Source organism: Agrilus planipennis, unplaced genomic scaffold, assembly GCF_000699045.2.
Source record: "Agrilus planipennis isolate EAB-ADULT unplaced genomic scaffold, Apla_2.0 scaffold264, whole genome shotgun sequence".
In the NCBI taxonomy this organism is placed as follows: Eukaryota; Metazoa; Arthropoda; class Insecta; order Coleoptera; family Buprestidae; genus Agrilus; species Agrilus planipennis.
This window is the reverse complement of record NW_020438958.1, coordinates 229719-249894: the sequence shown is the minus strand read 5'-3', so window position 1 is coordinate 249894 and position 20176 is coordinate 229719. Positions and strand designations below refer to the sequence as shown.

Below are 20176 nucleotides of genomic sequence, written 5' to 3'. Positions count from 1 at the left end.
TCCCAATACCTTGACGCTCTATTTTCGCTTCCCAATCTGAATCTTGCAGTTAATTGTAGGTGGTTTTTTCTCTTTACTCCTTCATCTTTCAAATAATGAGGTTTTTCTTCTCCTTCTTTCCATAATATCTTGTACTCTTGAGCGAATTTCATGTTTCTCATTTTCTCTCTCCTTCTTTGTTTGTCAATATCTTTAGTTAAGTTTTCTAGTTCCTTCCATACATTTCTCTCATTTTCCAGCTTCCATATATAATGTTTGATTGACCATCCTCTCTCCATTAAAAAATTCTTTCTTTCTTTTTTCCATCTTTCCCTTGTGGTTTTCTTTTCTTCCTTTTGCAAGAGCGCAATTTTGTCCTTAACTTTTACACATTCTTTTAGTATTGCGTTGCCTTCGGAATTTAATATTTTTTCTTCGTACTTTAAGGCCCTTTTTGAATATTTTATGGTCAGTTTTTCATATTTAGTTTCTTCCTGAAGAAGGTATCTCGGAGTACTCTTATCTAGCTTTAGTGTCCATTTAATATATCTGTCCTGAATACTTTCGATTTCTTTTCTCTCTTCCCATCCCCAGATTTCTGCCCCATACATTATTATACTTTCTACTAGTGTCTCGAAAAGAAACATTCTCTTTTTCCAGCAATCTCTTAAGTTTCTTTCTCCTATTCCCCATACTTTTCCCATTACACTTAATGCCTTCTTTTTCAGATTTTTAATGTGCTTGTCTACTCCATTATTCCTCTGTAATATGAAGCCTAAGTAATTAAATTCTGTAACCTCTTCGATTGTTTTTCCGTTCCATTGGAATTCGACTTTTTTCTTTCTTCCTCCTGCCTTCTTCCCTCTTAAAATTTTTGATTTGTCTGTATTTAATTCCAACCCTCTTTCCTTTATGTATTTGTTGAATTTTGTTAACATTTCCCTCATTCCTCTTTCATTATTCGCTAATAAAACTATGTCATCTGCATATGACACTGACCAAATTTTTTTTCTACCGATTACTATACCTCCTTCTTGCGCTGTGCTCATTTTCTTCTCTAAGTTTGCAAATGTTGCATTAAAAAGTACTGTGCTCAGTGGACACCCCTGTCTTATGCCTTCTCTCATTGATATAATCTTTGATTTTTCCCCATTAACTTCTATCTTAAAGTAAGTTTCCTCATAAATTTCTCTTATCCTCTCTTTTAATTTGTTTTCTATATTTAGCTCTTCTAAGGTCTTCCATATCGTATCTCTTTTAAGCTTATCGAAAGCTCCTTTCATGTCTGCAAAGAAGAGGAAAATTTCACCTTTTTCTTTCTTTATTTCTTCTTCGATGGCCGTTTTAACTATGTATATTGCGTCAATAGTTCCTTTATTTTTCCTATATCCCATCTGCGTCTCTCCTAATGCTTTTTTGTCTTCCAATTCCTTTTCTAATCTTTTCCTAAGTATTTCCGCGTAAATTTTATATCCTGTGTTCATAAGAGTTATTCCTCTGTAGTTTTCCGGTTTATGTCTATCTCCTTTCTTGAAAATTGGTTTTATTATTCCCATTTTCCATTCCTCAGGCAGATCTTCATCTCCATTCCATATTTTATTTAGTATTCCTTGCAAGTTCTCTTGTAATTCCTTTCCACCATATATCCAGGCTTCATTTGTGATTTTATCTTCTCCAGCCGCCTTTTTCTTTTTCAGCTTCTTTATTACTTGTTCTACTTCCTCTTGCGTTATTTCTTGATCTTCATTTTTTTCTATTTTCTCTTCTTTACCCAGCTGTCTTGTTTCTTCTACTACTTTTCCTCCCATTTGTTTAGCAAAGTGCTCAGTCCATTCAACCATATGTATTTTTTTACTTATCTCTTCTTTTTTTGTTCTTTGTTTGTTTATTAACTCCCAGAACTTCTTTCCCGTTTTGTCCTTTCTTGCTTCTGACCAGTCTTTCTCCAATGTCAGTCGTTTCTTATCCTCAATTATTTTTTTGTATTTCTTTTTACATTCACAGTAATCTGTTTTCAGTTCACCTGTTTCTATATATTTTTTCCTTGTCTTCTTTAACTCTAGTTTTGCTGCGTGACATTCTTGATCCCACCATTTCTTTTTCTGGATACTTGTATTAATCCTTATTTCCTTTATACATACCGCTGCTTTTAGCTTTTCTCTGAGTCCGTTCCAATTTTCTGGTCTTCCTAATTCTTTTAACTTATTGTTGTAATTTAAAATATCCTCCTCCGACCATCCTTCGTAGATTATTGTTTTGTATTTAGATCCTTTTTCATGTACCTTTTTCGTTAAAATATTTAATTGCAAGTCTAATCTTTGATGGTCTGACTCATTGTTATCCACTACCTGCATTCTCTCTATCAGATCTTCTTCAGTTTTCCTATTAGTAATTACGTAATCTATTACTGACCTTCCTTTAGTTCCTATGTAGGTTAATTCCCCTTGTTCATCGCCTCTTACGTTTCCATTTAGGATGTACATTCCATTATCTGAAACCCAATTCAGTAGTACCTCTCCTTCTTTATTTACAACCTTATCTTTCGATAGCCTATATTCTTTTGTCATCATTTCACTCTCTCTTCCACCTTTATTTGCTGTTCTTGCGTTAAAATCTCCTCCCATTATTATGTATCCTTCCTTGATATCTTCTAATATTTTTCCTACTTTTTCATAGTTTTCACTCCTTCTATCTCTCTCGTATACGCTTAAGATCATAAGTTTTCTTTGTCTGTGTTTAAATCTAGTTTGATTAGTTCCTCATTTAACAAATGGAATAATTTTTTAGCTAAATGTTTTAGAAATATACCGTTTTGATGTTTAGCGAAAGAGCATTTTTTAATATTCAGAAACACTTACCTATGAATCCCATAAACTCTGTTTCTGAAAAATTACTGTTACTGTTTGTGTATATGTTGCCGGAAATGTATGAAATTCAGGAATTGTTCACAATTTCGAGACTTTTTAGGAAATCTATAAAATACTGTTTCAAAGATTTTTTAATATGTTTTTAATTTATACATTTCCTAGGAATTATATGAAATTCCGATATTGTACTAGGTAATGTATAAAACTGATGATTTATGTGAATAAAATGAATAAAACAGGTTAGTAAACTTAAATCAGAGTTATCTGTGTTTACGCGGTTTTACTGCGATTGCTTGATACATGTGCATTGGTGATGTTATTGTATGGTTATTAGGTAGATTTATGACGGACTGAAGTTACTGTAATGCCCCTGTCTGCCGGAAGCTGGCTGATATGTTGGAATAATGTCTTCGAGAAGTATGCTTTATTATAATCATCTCCGCGCCCAACACATATATATGAAACTGATCAGTACTATCACCTCTCATCATCATCATAAGGTCGTCAGTCTTAAGACTTGTTGGACACGCACCCCACTCTTACCTATTCTGAGCCAATCTTCGCATTTTCCCTAGAAACACTAGAACAACCCACATCTTATCTTATATTATTACTACTGTATATCTGTAGCTGCTGACTTTATGCACGTATTATTGTAATTTCATTAGGTATGTGCCTGTCATTCGTTTCTCCCGCCGCCTTTAGTATTTCGTCTGCCGTTGTACCTAGCCTATCACGCGTTTCGTTACATTTGAGCTCTTCCAAGTAAAAACGTCTCCTACCTTCTCTCTTTTCTAGAATTTTCAATTTAATTTTGGTCTCCATAACTACTAAGTTATCTATATCTGCTCCTGGATAACTCCTACAGTCCTTTACTTGATTTCTAAATCTTTGCCTAATCTAACTGATATCTCCCTAAATGACCTGATATCTTCCACGTATAGCGCCTTCTAACGTGATTGTTGAGGTTGGTTGAAGATTATAAACTTGTTATGAAAATGAAACAACCGATCCGATAATAAAAATAAAAATACTAAATTTCGTATGCATTTATGACCTGATAAGTCCGAGATGACATATCTGTAAAATAAACAAAAGAAAAATATATGAGCGACCGAAAACTAAACCATCAATGAATTAATAAAACGAAATGAATACATAAATAATGGTTTATGATTTGAGTTACAGGTAGTAAGGGTCAACACGCCAAATACCTTCTCAGACAATATATTAAGTTAGCCTAAAGTATGTACCATGGTAAAGAGTGTAATAGTATGCTTTCACGAAAGTAGTAAGGGTCAACTCGNCAGGTGGAGGTAAAACTATTTTTCTTAACAATGCATATGTATACATATACACGTATATAGGGTATCCCAATCAAGCGGATTTCCTCAATAACTGCTTTATAGTTGAAGATATCAAAAAATGTTTCTTATAAAAGTGATATATAAGTATCTCCATATCCTAAAATTATTTTCGATTTCCTGGAGGTAAACTAACTTTATTTTTTTCAAATGGAATGCCCCATTTATTATTGCATTTTTGAGTTCCCCGTTAAATTTAAATACCACTTTGTTAACCATATATTATGTCTAATATGCATCAATTTCCATAAAATTCTCAGTCAACAATAAACAGGCTGTTGGAGTGCTTTGCGCCATTTTGATAGATTTCAATGACACTATTTTCTCCAAAAGTTATGACAACCTCGTATGTATGAAAGAAAGTTTCAGCATTTAAGACAATTATTGTGTCTGTAAACAGAAAAATTTGTGCAATAAAGGATTATTTTAAAAAACGTAAGTATTAGATAATGAGCAAGACTTAACACGCAAGACCAAAACCAAGAACGATACTAAATCAGCAAGACCAAGACCAAGATCGAAACTGTATCAGCAAAACCAACACAATGACCAAGACTAGAACCATTTGAGCAAGAACAAAGGTCAAGACCAGAAATCTTTATAAAGGAATGTTGTTGAGTAGTCACAAATATGCAGCCATATCTATCGATTGCTAAAATTATGATTTTGTATATTTCTTCATACTCTTGCCCCATATAAGTACATATTTATGCATGCGCATTATCAATAATACAATTATAGTCAAAGATGACGTGCAAATTACATATTTATCAGTCTTTCACTCATCATTATCATCATAAGGTCGTCAGTCGTAAGACTGGTTGGACATGCACCTCCACTCCTGCCTATCCTGAGCTAACCTTCACATTTCCCTAAACTATAACATCCTACATTTTTCAGTATTTAGTACCATAAGACCAATGTAAATAAATTAAGTATAAATAGGATGTAAAAAAATCAATGAAGTAGTCTAACACAAGGACCATTCTTATTTGAATACTGCAATAGTATCAACCTCGAATGCTGCAACAGTGTCAATATTCATCATAAATATAGAAATGTGTCCAACATGATTATAAAACCTGCTCTTATCAGAAGCACAACTTTTGACAGTCATAAAGCGACTACAATATAATAGTTGCTGTAAATTTTGTGTAAGCCTTATAATAATGTAAAATCTTTGTAATCTTATTTAAACTGGTAAAATGTTGGATAATGTGCTTAAATAACATAAGCTATGGATTATTTGTTTATCTATTGTGTATGGTTTTTGTTTTTCATGTTGGCATTTGCAGTTTTCTTTTTACTCTATGGTATAAGATAATCAAGAAGAGGTTATGGTAAAAATAAGAATATAATGTAAAGTAGGAAAGTCTACCTAAAATCATAAGTAGAATTTAAAACCGTCATAACCGGAAATGCTACATTGATGTCGCTATTTTATTTCCTCAATAACGCTATTGTCTACATTTTCAAAATTCGAAGTCATCATTATAAAGTCGTAAGTCCTAAGACTGGTTAGACACGCACCTCCACTCTTGCCTATTGTGCGCCAATCTTAGCATTTCCAAATAGCTAAAGCAACCCATATCCTTAACTATTTGCGAATCAAATCTATCTAGGTCTATCTAGGTCCACCTCTACCGCTCCTAACTTCCGTTTCTCTCTATGTGGACCTTCGTGCCTGAGAAGATGTCCTAATAACCTAACTCGCCTATTTTTTATTGTTATCCATAGAGTCCTCTGTTCTCTTACTCGTTCTAATACCTCCTCATTTGTAAACTTCTCTATCCATGGTATCCTCATCATTCGCCTGTAACACCACATTTCGAACGATTCTAACCTTTTCTTTTCCGTCGCGCTCACTGTCCAGGTTTCTCATCCGTATAACACTGTGCTCCAAACATACACCTTTAACAACCTTTTTCGAATTTATAAATTAACCGTTCGCGAAACATAGAAGTGATTTTTTTTTATTGAAAGTGATTCGGCTATTCTCTGCTTTATATCCCTACTACTCCTTCCGTCGTGAGTTATCTGACTTCCTGGATACTAAAATCGGCCAATTATTCTAATTATTCGTTTCCCATCTTTATATTCGCTCTTTCCATGCTTTTACTTCCCTTGCATACCCGTATTTTTGTTTTACTTTATTTATTCTCATATAGTACTGCTTTGTCAATACCGCTTCCACTTAATTTAAAGCTATCTCTAACTCCTCCTTGCTAGATGCTAATACTGCTATATCATCTGCAAATCTAAGAATGCTAATCTTTTGCCCCTGTATATCTATCCCTACAGTGGTACTGTTTTTAGTGATGTTGATCGCGTCTTCGATGTACAGATTAAAAAGCAATGTTGACAGTATGCATCCCTATCGGTCTCCCTTCCTAATATTTATTTCTCGTTGCAGCCCCATACAAAATACGAATTGTATATTATATTTAATATATTTAACATCTTGTCCCATTCAACATTGTCATTTACATCCTTCTCTGTACAATTCTAGTTAAGATTTTTGACGCATGAGAAGTTAAGCTAATTGATTCTAAATATCTGGCACACATCTGCGCCTCTCTTTTTAGGTATGGTTACTGCCACGTTCCGTTTATAATCCTCTGGAACTTTCCCCGTCTCGTGTGACTAATTAGCTTAAACATACGATCTCTAACCTCTTGTCCTGCATGTTTTAGAATTTCCCGCTGTATCCCATCTATACCTGACACCTTATCATTCTCTAAGTTTTTTAATGCTAAATAGAACTCTTTTCTCATTATAAGATAACCTAGCTCATCTGTCGCCCCGCGTTTCATTACATTTTCGCTTTTCTAAGTCAAGACGTCTCCTACCTTCCCTCTTTTTCAGAATTTTCAATTTAAGATTGGTCTTCATAATTGCTAAGTTATGATCGTTATCTATATCTGCTCCTGGATAACTCCTACAGTTCTTCACTTGATTTTTAAATATTTGCCTAACTAGTATGTAATCTAACCAATATCTCTCTAAATTACCTGGCATCTTTCACGTATAGCGCCTCCTAACGTGATGATTGAATAAAGTATTCGCGACGATTAAGTTATGTTTATCGCAAAATTCTATCAGCCTATCTCCCCTATCATTTCTATTGCCTAATCCAAAAGAACCTGCTATTGCACCCACTTTACCTTCACCTATTACTGCGTTGAAATCTCCTAAAACTAGTAGGTTTTCCTGTCCTTTCACTAAACTTAACACGTCTTCTATATCTGCATAAACTGCTTCTACGTCTTCATCACTGTAAGATGATGTAGGCATGTAGACCTGCACTAATACCGTTTTTACCGACTTCGAGTTTAACTGAACCATAACTATTCTATCGCTATTTTATAAATAACTTTCTACACTCTGCCCTACTTTCCTACGCATTACAGTTCCTACCCCCGAATTACCTTCCACCGATCCTGTATGAATTACTCTGAAGTCGCCACTCCAGAAATCTCCAGCTTCGGGTCAACGGACTTTACTTATACCTAGTATGTCTAATTCTAATCTATCTATCTCAGCTTTTAAATTTTATAATTTTCCTACTTGCCTCATTGTCCTAACATTCCACGCTCCCTCTCGTGAAATGTTGGACCTACCCCTATTGCTCTTATTAATGACATCCCCCGAGGTAGTCCCCGCCCGGAAATCCGAATAGAAGACTAGTTTACGTCGGGAGTAGTTTACCCCAGAGGACGCCATCATTTAATTTCTGTAGTGGAACCTTTTACTCGGGATCATAATGTGGTGGTTTCCCGTTGCCTTCCACATCGCAGTATTGTGCATCAGAGTGCCATACCGATACTGAAAGAGTTACTGCCTTCTTTCAGGGACTTATCTTAGGCTCGTTTCTCTTTAAGAATTCTCCTATTATGGTTGAGCCTATGGTCGGGCTCCCTAAATCATCGAAACTCGCAAGTCGATCCACCCACTTTAGTTTGTACAAGAATTTCATCATGATTCAAGTCCCGTCGGATCAGAAATTCAAAGTAGTTTCCGATATATTCTAATGGGTGGTCACCCTAAGACACCCTGTATGTATTTAAATGTCTAGGCTTTATGAGTTAAAACATAGTTTTCTAGTTCTATTTGTACAGACAGGCATTAAAATGTGCATATATCAGTGTAAGAACAAAAGCTTTCACGGCCGGAATCCATAGCAGAATGAAGATTCGGGCTATAGGGCCGTGGTCTAAGTGAACTATTAGCCCTATAGTCCGAATCTTCATTCTACTTTGTGCATATATCCCTTCAAAGAATGCAATCCAAAAACACCACCGTGTTTATTTGACGTCAAAGAAAGGAGAAATACTATCTGAACGTAACCACCACTTTTTCTCTCTAGTTTTCAATCATGAAAGTACCATTCCTCTTACAATTATTGTGTGTTTTACATTTTTATTTTGCTGTTCCATGGTTACTATTGCACACAGAATTTTGTATTTTTTTATTTCTGAAAGGTTTATTGTAAATGCATTAATGACTAAGAAAGTAACAAATACAGCTACATCTACAAATGCAATCAAAAAATAATCAACTTAAGTGTATTGTAGTTTAATGATAAATAAATAATTTAAGCTTATAAAATCGTAAATAAACCATAGACTTCTTTAGCATCTTTAATCAACAATAACAATTGCAAATTTTAATTAGTAACCTTGATATTGCGTGGAAAGATAGGCATATTAGTACAGAAATGTGATTATCTTGTAAACAAATGGAATAATAGATAGATAGATAGATAGCTTTATTAAAAACATTATGTTTTATACATACAAGGTGCAGTTACATTTACATTTACTTATTTTCTCTTTTCTACTTTCTCGTTTTTCTGCTATTTACCTCCTTATTCATATTTTTCTCATCTTATTTAGACCATCCTTTCTTTCCATTTTTATTAATTTTCTTCTCCTGCTATTTTTCTCTTCCCCAAGATTTCTCTCATCCTTTTCATGTTGTTCACTCCTTCCAGTTGAGCTTTCCAGCTTTTTGCAGAGCTTCCCGTTTCCCCACATCGCTCAAAAATATGTTCAAGCGTCTCTGGCTCCTTTTTACGTAATCTGCATAATTTCTTTTCTTCTTCCTCCCAATACCTTGACGCTCTATTTTCGCTTCCCAATCTGAATCTTGCAGTTAATTGTAGGTGGTTTTTTCTCTTTACTCCTTCATCTTTCAAATAGTGAGGTTTTTCTTCTCCTTCTTTCCATAATATCTTGTACTCTTGAGCGAATTTCATGTTTCTCATTTTCTCTCTCCTTTTTTGTTTGTCAATATCTTTAGTTAAGTTTTCTAGTTCCTTCCATACATTTCTTTCATTTTCCAGCTTCTATATATAATGTTTGATTGACCATCCTCTCTCCATTAAAAAATTCTTTCTTTCTTTTATCCATCTTTCCCTTGTGATTTTCTTTTCTTCCTTTTGCAAGAGCGCAATTTTGTCCTTAACATTTACACATTCTTTTAGTATTGCGTTGCCTTCGGAATTTAATATTTTTTCTTCGTACTTTAAGGCCCTTTTTGAATATTTTATGGTCAGTTTTTCATATTTAATTTCTTCCTGAAGAAGGTATCTCGGAGTACTCTTATCTAGCTTTAGTGTCNATACATAAATAATGGTTTATGATTTGAGTTACAGGTAGTAAGGGTCAACACGCCAAATACCTTCTCAGACAATATATTAAGTTAGCCTAAAGTATGTACCATGGTAAAGAGTGTAATAGTATGCTTTCACGAAAGTAGTAAGGGTCAACTCGCATAGTACCCATTCTGAACAATTAGCAGAGTACGAAGGGTCAACTCACATCATTCCCAGAAATAAAGCACTAATGGCCAACTCGCATAGTACTCAAATGAAATGCATCATATTGAAATATAATAATAAAAACCATAATAATATACTACTATTAGTTAGTGAGAATAAAACACCTAAAAGTTTTTCTTGTTTACATCCATTCTAAGCTGTTTATGAACTTCAAAGTAGGTTAATACCCTAATATACGTAGTCTGTAGTAAGGAGGCCCTCTGAATTTTTTCGTTAGTGTTAGAGTACCGGTGTATAAAACTAGGAATCCGGGTTCGATTCCCGGCGATGGATTTTTCCTCATTGTTTTTGTGGTTATCTATGTTAACTCAAAAAATTAATTCGCTAATGCATTTGTAACAAATAGGTGAGCAATATTTTTCCTCTTTTTTTCTGTATAATTACAATGGTTCCCGACATATGCACCGTTGACAGTTTATATATTCGTAACCTGAAATTCGTAATTTTGGCCCCTCATCAGTAGTTATAAAATAATAAACATGTGCGTCGCATTTCTATCCGTTTGAAGAGAAATAATGCACACAGGGGCAGATTTTCATGTTGTCATTCCGTGAATTTATACCGACTATTAATGTACAACAGGTTTGGAACGACATGAGGTCGTGCTTGAACCATTTTACCTGCAAAGATTGTAGAATCAATAATTGATAGACAGTTATCCATGAAACAGAAGCGTTTGTCTATACTATTACATTTATGGCTATAGAAATATTTTATACAAGCTTTCTTTTGCAGATTTACTCTCCTGGTGTCACACAGATGGGAAAAGGGACGCTCGTTTGCAATCACACTGAATAAATTTGGTAATTGCGTCACAAAATCAATTCATCTATTCTCAGCGTTTTTCACGATTTGTTCTTCTTATATACGGCTGATAAGAGTGTATTCTATATGAACATTTACAACATCCAACCAACTTCATTTTTTCACACCTTCCACAAATTTTTTATTGACGCAGATCCGATAAATATCACTGTTTTGATAAACTTGTCGTTGATGATATTTATAGCGGTAACGCAATAGTATACTGTTTTACCTTTTTTTTACTCTATAGTGCAAAGAAGTAATTGGAATAAAATCCCCCGAAAATAAAAATACTCCCCGAAAAGATGTCTCGGGAAAAAATCCCTTCGGAAAAAATTAAATCATTGTGAGGTATTAGTTTTCCGATAATATATAATTAATATTCATAAATATTCCTCCTGACAATGACGTAAATGTACAAAATATTTTTATACAATTTAATAGAATTAATAGATCGAGTACATAATTAGCTACAGCGTATAGGATTTATAGAAAAGAGGCGGAAATAAAAAAAAACAGGGCAGACGAAGAGGGGCAAAAAAGATATAAGGCGATCAATTGGAAAATAATAAGAAAGAGTAAAGCAGCTAAGGAACAGTGGATCGCTATGAGGTGTAAAGAAGTAAAAGAAAAATTTGAAGTAGGTAAAGCCGATGAGGCTTATAATATAATTAGAAGGAATTTTAGAGAAGAAGGCTACAGCAGAAATAAAATGAGAAACGAGGCAGGGGTCATTTTGTTAGAAAATGAGGAAAAGACAGATGGATGGAAAGAATACTGAGAGTACTTATATGTAGGCCATGAGTTAGGAGGTGTATTAGAAAAGGAAGATAGTGTGGAAATAGGTTAGCTAGGTTACTCCATAATGAGGGGTGAGTTTGCAGTATCATTAAAAAACAATAAGGCGACAGGTATAGATAGGATACAAGCGAAAAATTCTAAAACATACGGGAGAAGAGGTTAGAGATCGTACGTTGAAACTAGTTAGGCACATTTACGAGACGGAGAAAGTTCAGGAGCATTATAAAAAAAGAGGCGCGGATAGGTGTGAGACATTTAGAATGATTAGCTTAACACCCCATGCGTCAAGAATAATAACTAGAATTGTCGGGAGAAGGATGGAAAAAAGGGCGGAAGAACTATAAGGAGAAGATCAATTTGGGTTTAGAAAAAATAGACGAACGCGGAAGGCCATTGTAGCTTTACGGATAACAATAGAGAAAACGATAGAGAGAGTAAAGAGTGTGTATATAAGATCTGTAGATTTAGAAAAAGCCTTTGACAATGTTAAATGGGTAAGAGGTTTAATATACATAAAACTGTAGGGATAAGTTATAGAAATAGAAGAGTGACAGATTGTATAAAGAGCAGCAGGCAGTTATAGAGCAACGCAAAGAATTAAATATCGGAAAGGGAGTCAAACAAGGATCCACATTGTCACCGCTACTTTTTAATCTATATATGGAAGACGCGGTCAACATCATTAAAAACAGTACAATTGTAGGGATATATATGTCAGGTCCGAAGACCGAAAACGCTCAGTGGCCGGAAAAAACGGCCACATCGCGTTCTGGCTGCCTTCGAACGCACAGAACGCGTTTTGGCTGTTTTTAAACACTCGCAATGCGTTCTGGTAACTGTTAAACAGTCGGAACACGTTCTGTCAATTGTTGAACGCTCACAACGCGTTCTGAATGTTCGACTTGTATTATTTGCCGCTTTCTACCTGCGTACAATGAGATTTATATTGTACTCGCCGAATCATTTCAATAATATTAAATTTCTTATAATTGTTTTTCAGTTCTAGGAAGAAAGTTACACTGAACACTTATATTGCTGAGCATACAATATATGAATAAATGAAATTTAAATAACCTTTTGTAATTTAAGGATTTTGTCAACATACCTAAACAATAGGTGTACGGTTATTAGCTATTGTTATAAACTGAAGGTACTAAAAATGTACTACTTTCCTTTATAATCATTCCAGTACAGTACATTTATGAACATTTCTAATTTGTATAATATTTTCGACGATTTTATAACAATGCACGTACCAATGACTCTATATGACAATGAATTATGTGATCATAAAAAGAATCTTCAGGAGCCTACAAATGTTCAGAATGTGACAACTTTGTGCATGCGATTTGTGGAAAGTCAACAAGCGAAGGGTTTGGACAAGCGATTGTTTGCAATATTTGTGACAGGAAAATTTAAAATTTAATACTGTTGAAATGATTCGGCGAGAAAAACCGAACCCATCTTTGGTATCCAATTATAGTTGTCAATAATTGAATTGTTTCCTAAAAACTGAAAAATGGATGGAAATTCATTTGTTTTATAAGTACAATATAAATCTCATTGTACGCAGGTAGAAAGCGGCAAATAATACAAGTCGAACATTAAGAACGCGTTGTGAGCGTTCAACAATTGACCGAACGCGTTCCGGCTGTTTAACAGTTACCAGAACGCGTTGCGAGCGTTTAAAAACAGCCAAAACGCGTTCTGTGCGTTCGAAGGCAGCCAGAACGCGATGTGGCCGTTTTCTCCGGCCACTGAGCGTTTTCGGTCTTCGGGCCTAACATATATATTCAGGGACAAAAGATTAGTATGTTTTGATTTGCAGATGATATAGCAGTATTAGCACCTAGCAAGCATGAGTTAGAGATAGCTTTAAATGAAATAGAAGCGATATTAACAAAAGAGTATTTTATGAAAATTTGTAAACAAACAAAAATGCAAGGGTCGAAAAAGTAGAGAGAGAGTGAATGTAAAGGCTGATTTTAGGTACCTGGGAAGTCAAATAAGTCTGGACGGAAGAAGTAGTAAGGAAATAGAGCAGAAGATAGCGCAGGGTCGAGTCGCCTTCAATAAAAAGAAGTCACTTAATTGAGAAATTTGAAAAAGATTGTTAACGGCGTATGTTTGGAGCGCAGCGCTGTACGGGTGCGAGGTATGGACGGCGGAATGGAAAAGGGTAGATGCTTTTGAACTGTGGTGTTACAGGCGAATGATGAGGATACCGTGGATAGAGAAGATTAGAAATCAAGAGGTATAAGAATTAACAGAACAGAAGACTCTATGGAAGTCAATATGAAACAGGCGAGATAGGTTAGTAGTACACCTTCTCAGGCATGAAGGTCCAGTCAGAAATATATTAGAGGAAGAAATCAGGAGCTAGGAGGAGTAGAGGTAGACCTAGATTAGATTACTGTTCGCAAATAGTTAAGGGCGTAGGATGTTCTAGTTTTAGGGAAAAAAAGATTGTCTCAGGATAGGAAGGAGTGGAAGTGCGTGTCCAACCAGTCTTAGGACTGACGACGATGATGATTATTGTTGAGTCTGTTCTGTTTATCGATGAAACTCCTCAAACTCGAAATGATTTGCAACATTCAAGTAGAAGTAGACTAGGTATGAAGACAAGTAAGATAAGACGATGAATAACGGTTTATGTTTGTTTTTATTCAATTAATTCAATTATAAATTAGAGTTGGAATTAGATATATGAGTCACCTAAATGCAAAGCTCGGTATTTGTTGGTTACAAAATTTTGCAGGAGGCTGAAGAAAATAGTCTGTAATTTAAATAGGTATAGATTTGTTTAAAATTTGGTTTTTGATTAGATCTTGTGATCTTGTTTTGAAACAACTATACTTTTTAATTCGAAGTCTTCCCAAAAATTATAGTAAATAAAAAGTAAAAAAAATCGTTTTTGCAGCTTACAATTGCAAATGCCCACAACGGCATGTTTGTCTTATTTTGAAATATCTATTTTCTTTAAATGAAAGCTACAAAATATAATTCATTTTTATTAGGTAGGTGTAATATTACACATGAAAAAAAAAAGGTACAGAACAATCTTTTCTAAATAAGTAAATAAGTACTTTACAAAACAAACTCTTAGATTCTAGGTTCATCATTTTCTTCTTCGATGACTACTTCTTTTTTTTTCGTCCTCTTAGTGGTTATCTTGTTGTACGCGGGATTCAATTGAGCTCTGGATATTATTGTAAAGTTGAAAATCAGGGTGGTTAGACCAATCGTCTCCAAAATGTTTCCTTAAAATTGAGGATTTGCACCTTTTTAGGCTGGATTCCCCAATCTCAATTACTTTAGGATTTAGGCTCCAAAATAATTTTCCTCTTTTGCTTACGGATTTGGAGAAACCTAGGTCGGATATGTAGTTAATTTTTCCTCTTACTAAAACATCGCGATTTTCTTTAGTAAGTAAAAATTAAAAGTTCATTAAATTTAAAAAGTCCTTGAGCAGTTTTTTCTTAATATATTTAGATACTTCTGTTTCCCAATCAAAAATTTGCTAGTTGTTACCAAGCTTAAAAAGTTTTGAGTAATTTTAAATTATTTCTTCGTACTCTATGCGGTCTACAATAATTCTTTTTTTAATTTCCCTCTCGATTAACCCAAACATTCTATCTGACGGTACAAAGGAATGTCCAACTACTGGAAAAACCATTTCCAAAGAATTTATAGATTTTGGAGTCTTACAACCTAACCAGAATGCTAGCTTACCTATTACTGTGGTATTCTTCTTTTGTCTTCCACATCCATCTGCGTCTTCCTTGAAATTATGCTTTATTAATGTACTATACCCCGCTGAAGCGATGACATTTGAATTTTTGCTGTACTCCGTTTCCAACCATACATAAGAAGAAACAGTTTCTGGTAATAGTTCTGTCTTTGAATTGCTACAAACGGCGATAATATTATATAAATTAATTTGTGGCGAAATGTAAGCACTCTGGTCGGGTAGTTTCGCTAAAGCTAAATTACTTTGGCAATCAATCGTAAATTACTGTATATATTGAATACTTAATTTAAAGGAATCATAAAATGCTTTCATTGTTAGTGTATGTACGTGCTATTCTGCTATAATTTTAACCTCTTGATTATTGCTTTTAGAATTCTTAAGAAGTTCTTCAATACGAATACATGTGTAGAACAGACATAGGTGTTCCGAAGCTCAAATTCTAAAATGTATTTTCATATTTTCTAAAAAAGCAAATTTTTACGTTTAAATTAGGATTCTGAGTACAGAACATTTCTGTTCTTAACATTATAACCACCTCAACGTTCTCGTGGAATGTCTTTACTTAAACAACGATACTTTACTAATCTTTCTAAGCGATCTGCAGTAAAATGAGTAATTCCCAAAAATGCTTTCTGGCATACTCTTATTTTCTCCTTATTGACAGTAGGAACAAATTATTTTATAGATTGTCCGCGATGATAGTGATCTATTAGGTTCTGACCCCTCCAAAAATTCTAAAATATAAATATCTTGTTTTACCTTGTCCACTATAGAATCAATTGCTTTATGAAAACTATGAATATCTGTGTTTGTTAGTTTCTAGCAGGGAAAACAGGGTTTTTTAATTATGATAACAATTCGGTAAATCCATTGCTTTACGTCTTAAATAAAAAAGTACAATTAAAATTATTCAAAAACTTTTTCTTTAAACAATGCATTTACAATTAATCAAAAATTAAAACGTCACTTATACTGTAGTATAATTTTATTTTTAGTGCAAATTATTTTATACGCTCCCATGAAATACCTTGCATAAAAGTAAACGCTCACATTACGAATAAAATGTATAAATATTAAGAAAATGATATTAGAAGAAAACTGTTATTTTTGATTACTGTCAGCATTTTTTTTTTCTATCTTAACACTTGCATCTTTCGTTTTCTCCACTTGCCATTGTTTAATGTCCGTTTTCTACCTTTCCTAGTTACACGAGGTGTAACTGTGGTATTCATTATAATAAAATATGATTATAGTTGAAATTGTATAAATACGAAAAACTGGAAAAAATGAGTGATATAAATTAGAACTAGCTTCTACGAAACCCAGACAACAAATAAATAAACAAATTGATCTATCTACGTGCACTTAAATCACGCGACTCCACAGAACTGGAACTATTAGTTTGGTCTTTTTTTGATAGGCTGATCTGATTTAAAGTGGTAAACAAAAAGAAAAAACAATAAACGCTACTTCAAGGGCACTTACGGAATTTCAAAGATATATGGAAGATGACGTTTTAGAAGGACAACGGAATCCTTTGGTATGGGGGAGGGAAAACTCGTATGTTTTCTCATTTGGCAAAACTGATAAGACAAAAATGTTTAACCGTAGTAACTTCAGTGACTTGCGAAAAAGTTTTTTCTAAAGCGGAGCATTTTTTTAACGGAAAAACGAAATCGCTTGAAAGGAAAAGTACTGTATGAAAATAAATCAAAGTAAAACAAAAATACTAGTATGCAAGGGAAGAACAAGTAGGGAAAAGCGAATATAAAGATGGGAGAAGAAAAATTAGAAGAATTGACCGATTTTAGGTTTCTAGGAAGTCAGATAAGTCAGGAAGGAAGGGGTAGTAGGGATATAAAGCAGAGGATAGCGCAGGGCCGAGTCGCCTTCAATGTTCGCGAACGGTTAATTTAGAAATTCGCAAGTTGTTAAAGGTGTATGTTTACAGCACGGCGTTGTACGGATGCGAAACATAGACAGTGGGCGCTGCTGAAAAGAAAAGGTTAGATATGTTCAAAATGTGGTATTACAGGTAAATGATGAGGACAACGAGGATAGAGATGGTTAGGAATGAAGAGGTATTAAAATCGTCAGTTGTTGCAAGCGGTTTTATTATTCTATACTATTTTATCTTCACAATTCCTTTCATACAAAATGATTTCTAAATGGACTCAAATAAACGAAATGCTGTCAAAGCCTCTATATGTGGAGCTAAAAATCGCATAGCATTATTAATACAATAAAATATAATATTTCAACGTTTCTCGCATTTCTTGCTGAAACGGACTATACTGAATGAGCGCACGAGTCTATATGCGAGCTGTTGTCATTTTTATCAGAACAATTTAACTTTCTTTTTAAAATAAGTACTGTTCCACTGTCTTTTATTATTTATTGTTAGAATAAGTTGTATAAACCAAACAGTTTGTGATGTCCTTAATATCAGACGATTGCTGATAGACAGCGCAACTATCTATGCTGTCTCTTTTCTTCTGGGTCGGCTAATACTTTGTCAATGTCATGAAAAGTCCTGTAGAAAATCAGAAGAATTTGAAAATTAAGGCTCTTCGAACAGACAATGGCCGTGAATATGTTAATTTTACAGTTCCAGATGTTTCTAGAAGAGCATGGCATCGAGCATCAATTGACCGTCCCATACTCCCCGCAGCAGAATGGAGTGGCAGAACGGGCCAACCGGACAATTGTGGAGGCTGGACGATGCATGCTGCAAGATGCTGGAATGGACCGGAGGTTCTGGGCAGTAGCATTGAATATGGTAATATTTATTAAGAATAAATCACCAAGCAAGGCGGTGAGAGGCACAACACCTGAAGAGAAATGGTCTGGTAGGAATGTCGATTTATCTGAATTAAGAGTATTTGGCTGTGTTGCTTATGCAATGATCCCATATGAAAAGCGTAAGAAATTTGATCCAAAAAGTTAAAAATATATTCATGTTGGATATTGTAATGAATCGAAGGGATATTGATTAATTGATCCAGAAAAACCTTCAGAAATTATCAGGTCTAGAGATGTACAGTTTTAGAAGAGAAAATGTATAAAACTGTGATATCTAACCAAGAAAACTGCATTAATGATTGTCAGTTGGAACTTTCTAATAATAATGTTGATGTGAGCACAAATGAAGACAATGTTGTTGAGTCTTCAGTCACAGAAGTTATGGAATTGTCATTATCTAGTTCTGAATGTAGCTATATTGAAGATCCCAATGATATCACTTGGAATCCTAATATAACTATGAATCAAGCGTCAAGCGATTATGAAGACTATGAAGAGTCTACAAACGCAGTGGTGGCTATAACAGCAGCAAGTCACGGCGACGAACCACAGACAATACAAGAGGCGCCATCTACACCTAATAAAGGAAGGAAGGAACTGGAAGGAAGCTATAGCAGATAAATTTTAAATAATTTGAAAAGAGTAAAGCTTGGAACCTAACATTACCAAATGGAAAGAGAGCAGTCAAATGTAAATGGGTTTTCACGAAGAAACTGGGACCTGAAGGACAGCTTCTACGTTATAAAGCTCGTCTTGTTGCCAAAGGATTTACACAGGAATATGGCATAGATTACTCAGATACTTATACACCTGTGATAAGATATTCTACAATACGCACCTAGCTTGCCCTGACAGTCAACTTAGATATAAATGTTGATCACATGGATGTGAAGACGTCCTTTTTAAATGGAGAATTAAAGGAGACGGTATACATGGAACAACCGACGTTCATACACGGGTTATGTGTTTAAAATAGGTAAGTCTGCTGTATCGTGGGAAAGCCACAAGCAGAGAACGGTCGCACTTTCAACTACTGAAAGTAAATACATGGTTTTATGTGAAGCAGTAATGGAAGCTACATTTATCAGAAATGTCTTACATGAATGTTTAGGTAAATTGTTGCAAGTGACTGTATAAAGATAGTCAATCAGCACAGAAAATATGCAACAGTCAGATTAATCACAGTCGAAGCAAGCATATAGGTATTAGACATCATTATGTAACACAAATTGTAAAGGACAAAATTGTTGATTCAGAATATTAGCCTACTGAACATATGCCTGCAGATGTTTTAACCAAACCTTTGTGTAAAGATAAACATTTAAATTTGGTTTCTAATCTTGGTTTACAGACTGTTTAGTTTAAGGGCAGGTGTTAGAATAAGTTGTATAAACCAAACAGTTTGTAATGTCCTTAATATCAGACGATTGCTGATAGATAGAACAACTATCTATGCTGTCTCTCTTCTTCTTAGTCGGCTAATACTAATAATAATAATACAATGTCATGAACGCAATTCGTTTTAATAAATCTCAATTATAATATTCAATCCTAGTTTATTTTCCCATAGTCCATCATTTATAGTCAATCATCATCTTGCTATTCGGCAATCCGTGAAAACCACATATTAATTTTAGCTCATTCAAAGTATCTGCAGCAGTTATTACATTCACTAAAGATTTCCGCAGGTACTCAAAATGAAAATGAACATTTTACAAGCGAAATTTGTAAAACTTTGACAGATATAGAAAAATATGTAATATTACAATTAGATGAAATTTATGTTAAAGCTGGAGTATAGTATAAAGGTTGCAGATTAACCGGGATTGAGCTTACCACTGAAAATACCGTAGCTAAGATGGTTCTAGCCTTTTCGATGTCCAGTGCTTATGGAGATATATAAGAGGTTATTTTCTTGGTTCCTGTACTTGTTAATGAATTGTAGTTGTAGCCACCATCTGTGACA

General features: G+C 34.3%; 1 protein-coding gene across 1 annotated transcript; it reads right to left on the bottom strand.

Moving 5' to 3' along the window:
* Window positions 1-925: 925 nt before the first annotated feature.
* LOC112904619 lies at window positions 926-2526 on the bottom strand. Its single transcript, XM_025975098.1, has 2 exons — window positions 1410-2526; window positions 926-1362 (listed from the first exon to the last, which is right to left on the bottom strand). The coding sequence occupies exons 1-2, from the start codon at window positions 2460-2462 to the stop codon at window positions 1354-1356; spliced, it is 1062 nt and encodes a 353-aa protein (XP_025830883.1). The 5' UTR covers window positions 2463-2526; the 3' UTR covers window positions 926-1353.
* Window positions 2527-20176: the final 17650 nt, after the last annotated feature.

Bases quoted from the DNA above. Each gene is read 5' to 3' on its own strand.
- LOC112904619 (XM_025975098.1), bottom strand. From the start codon at position 2,462: ATGTACATCCTAAATGGAAACGTAAGAGGCGATGAACAAGGGGAATTA.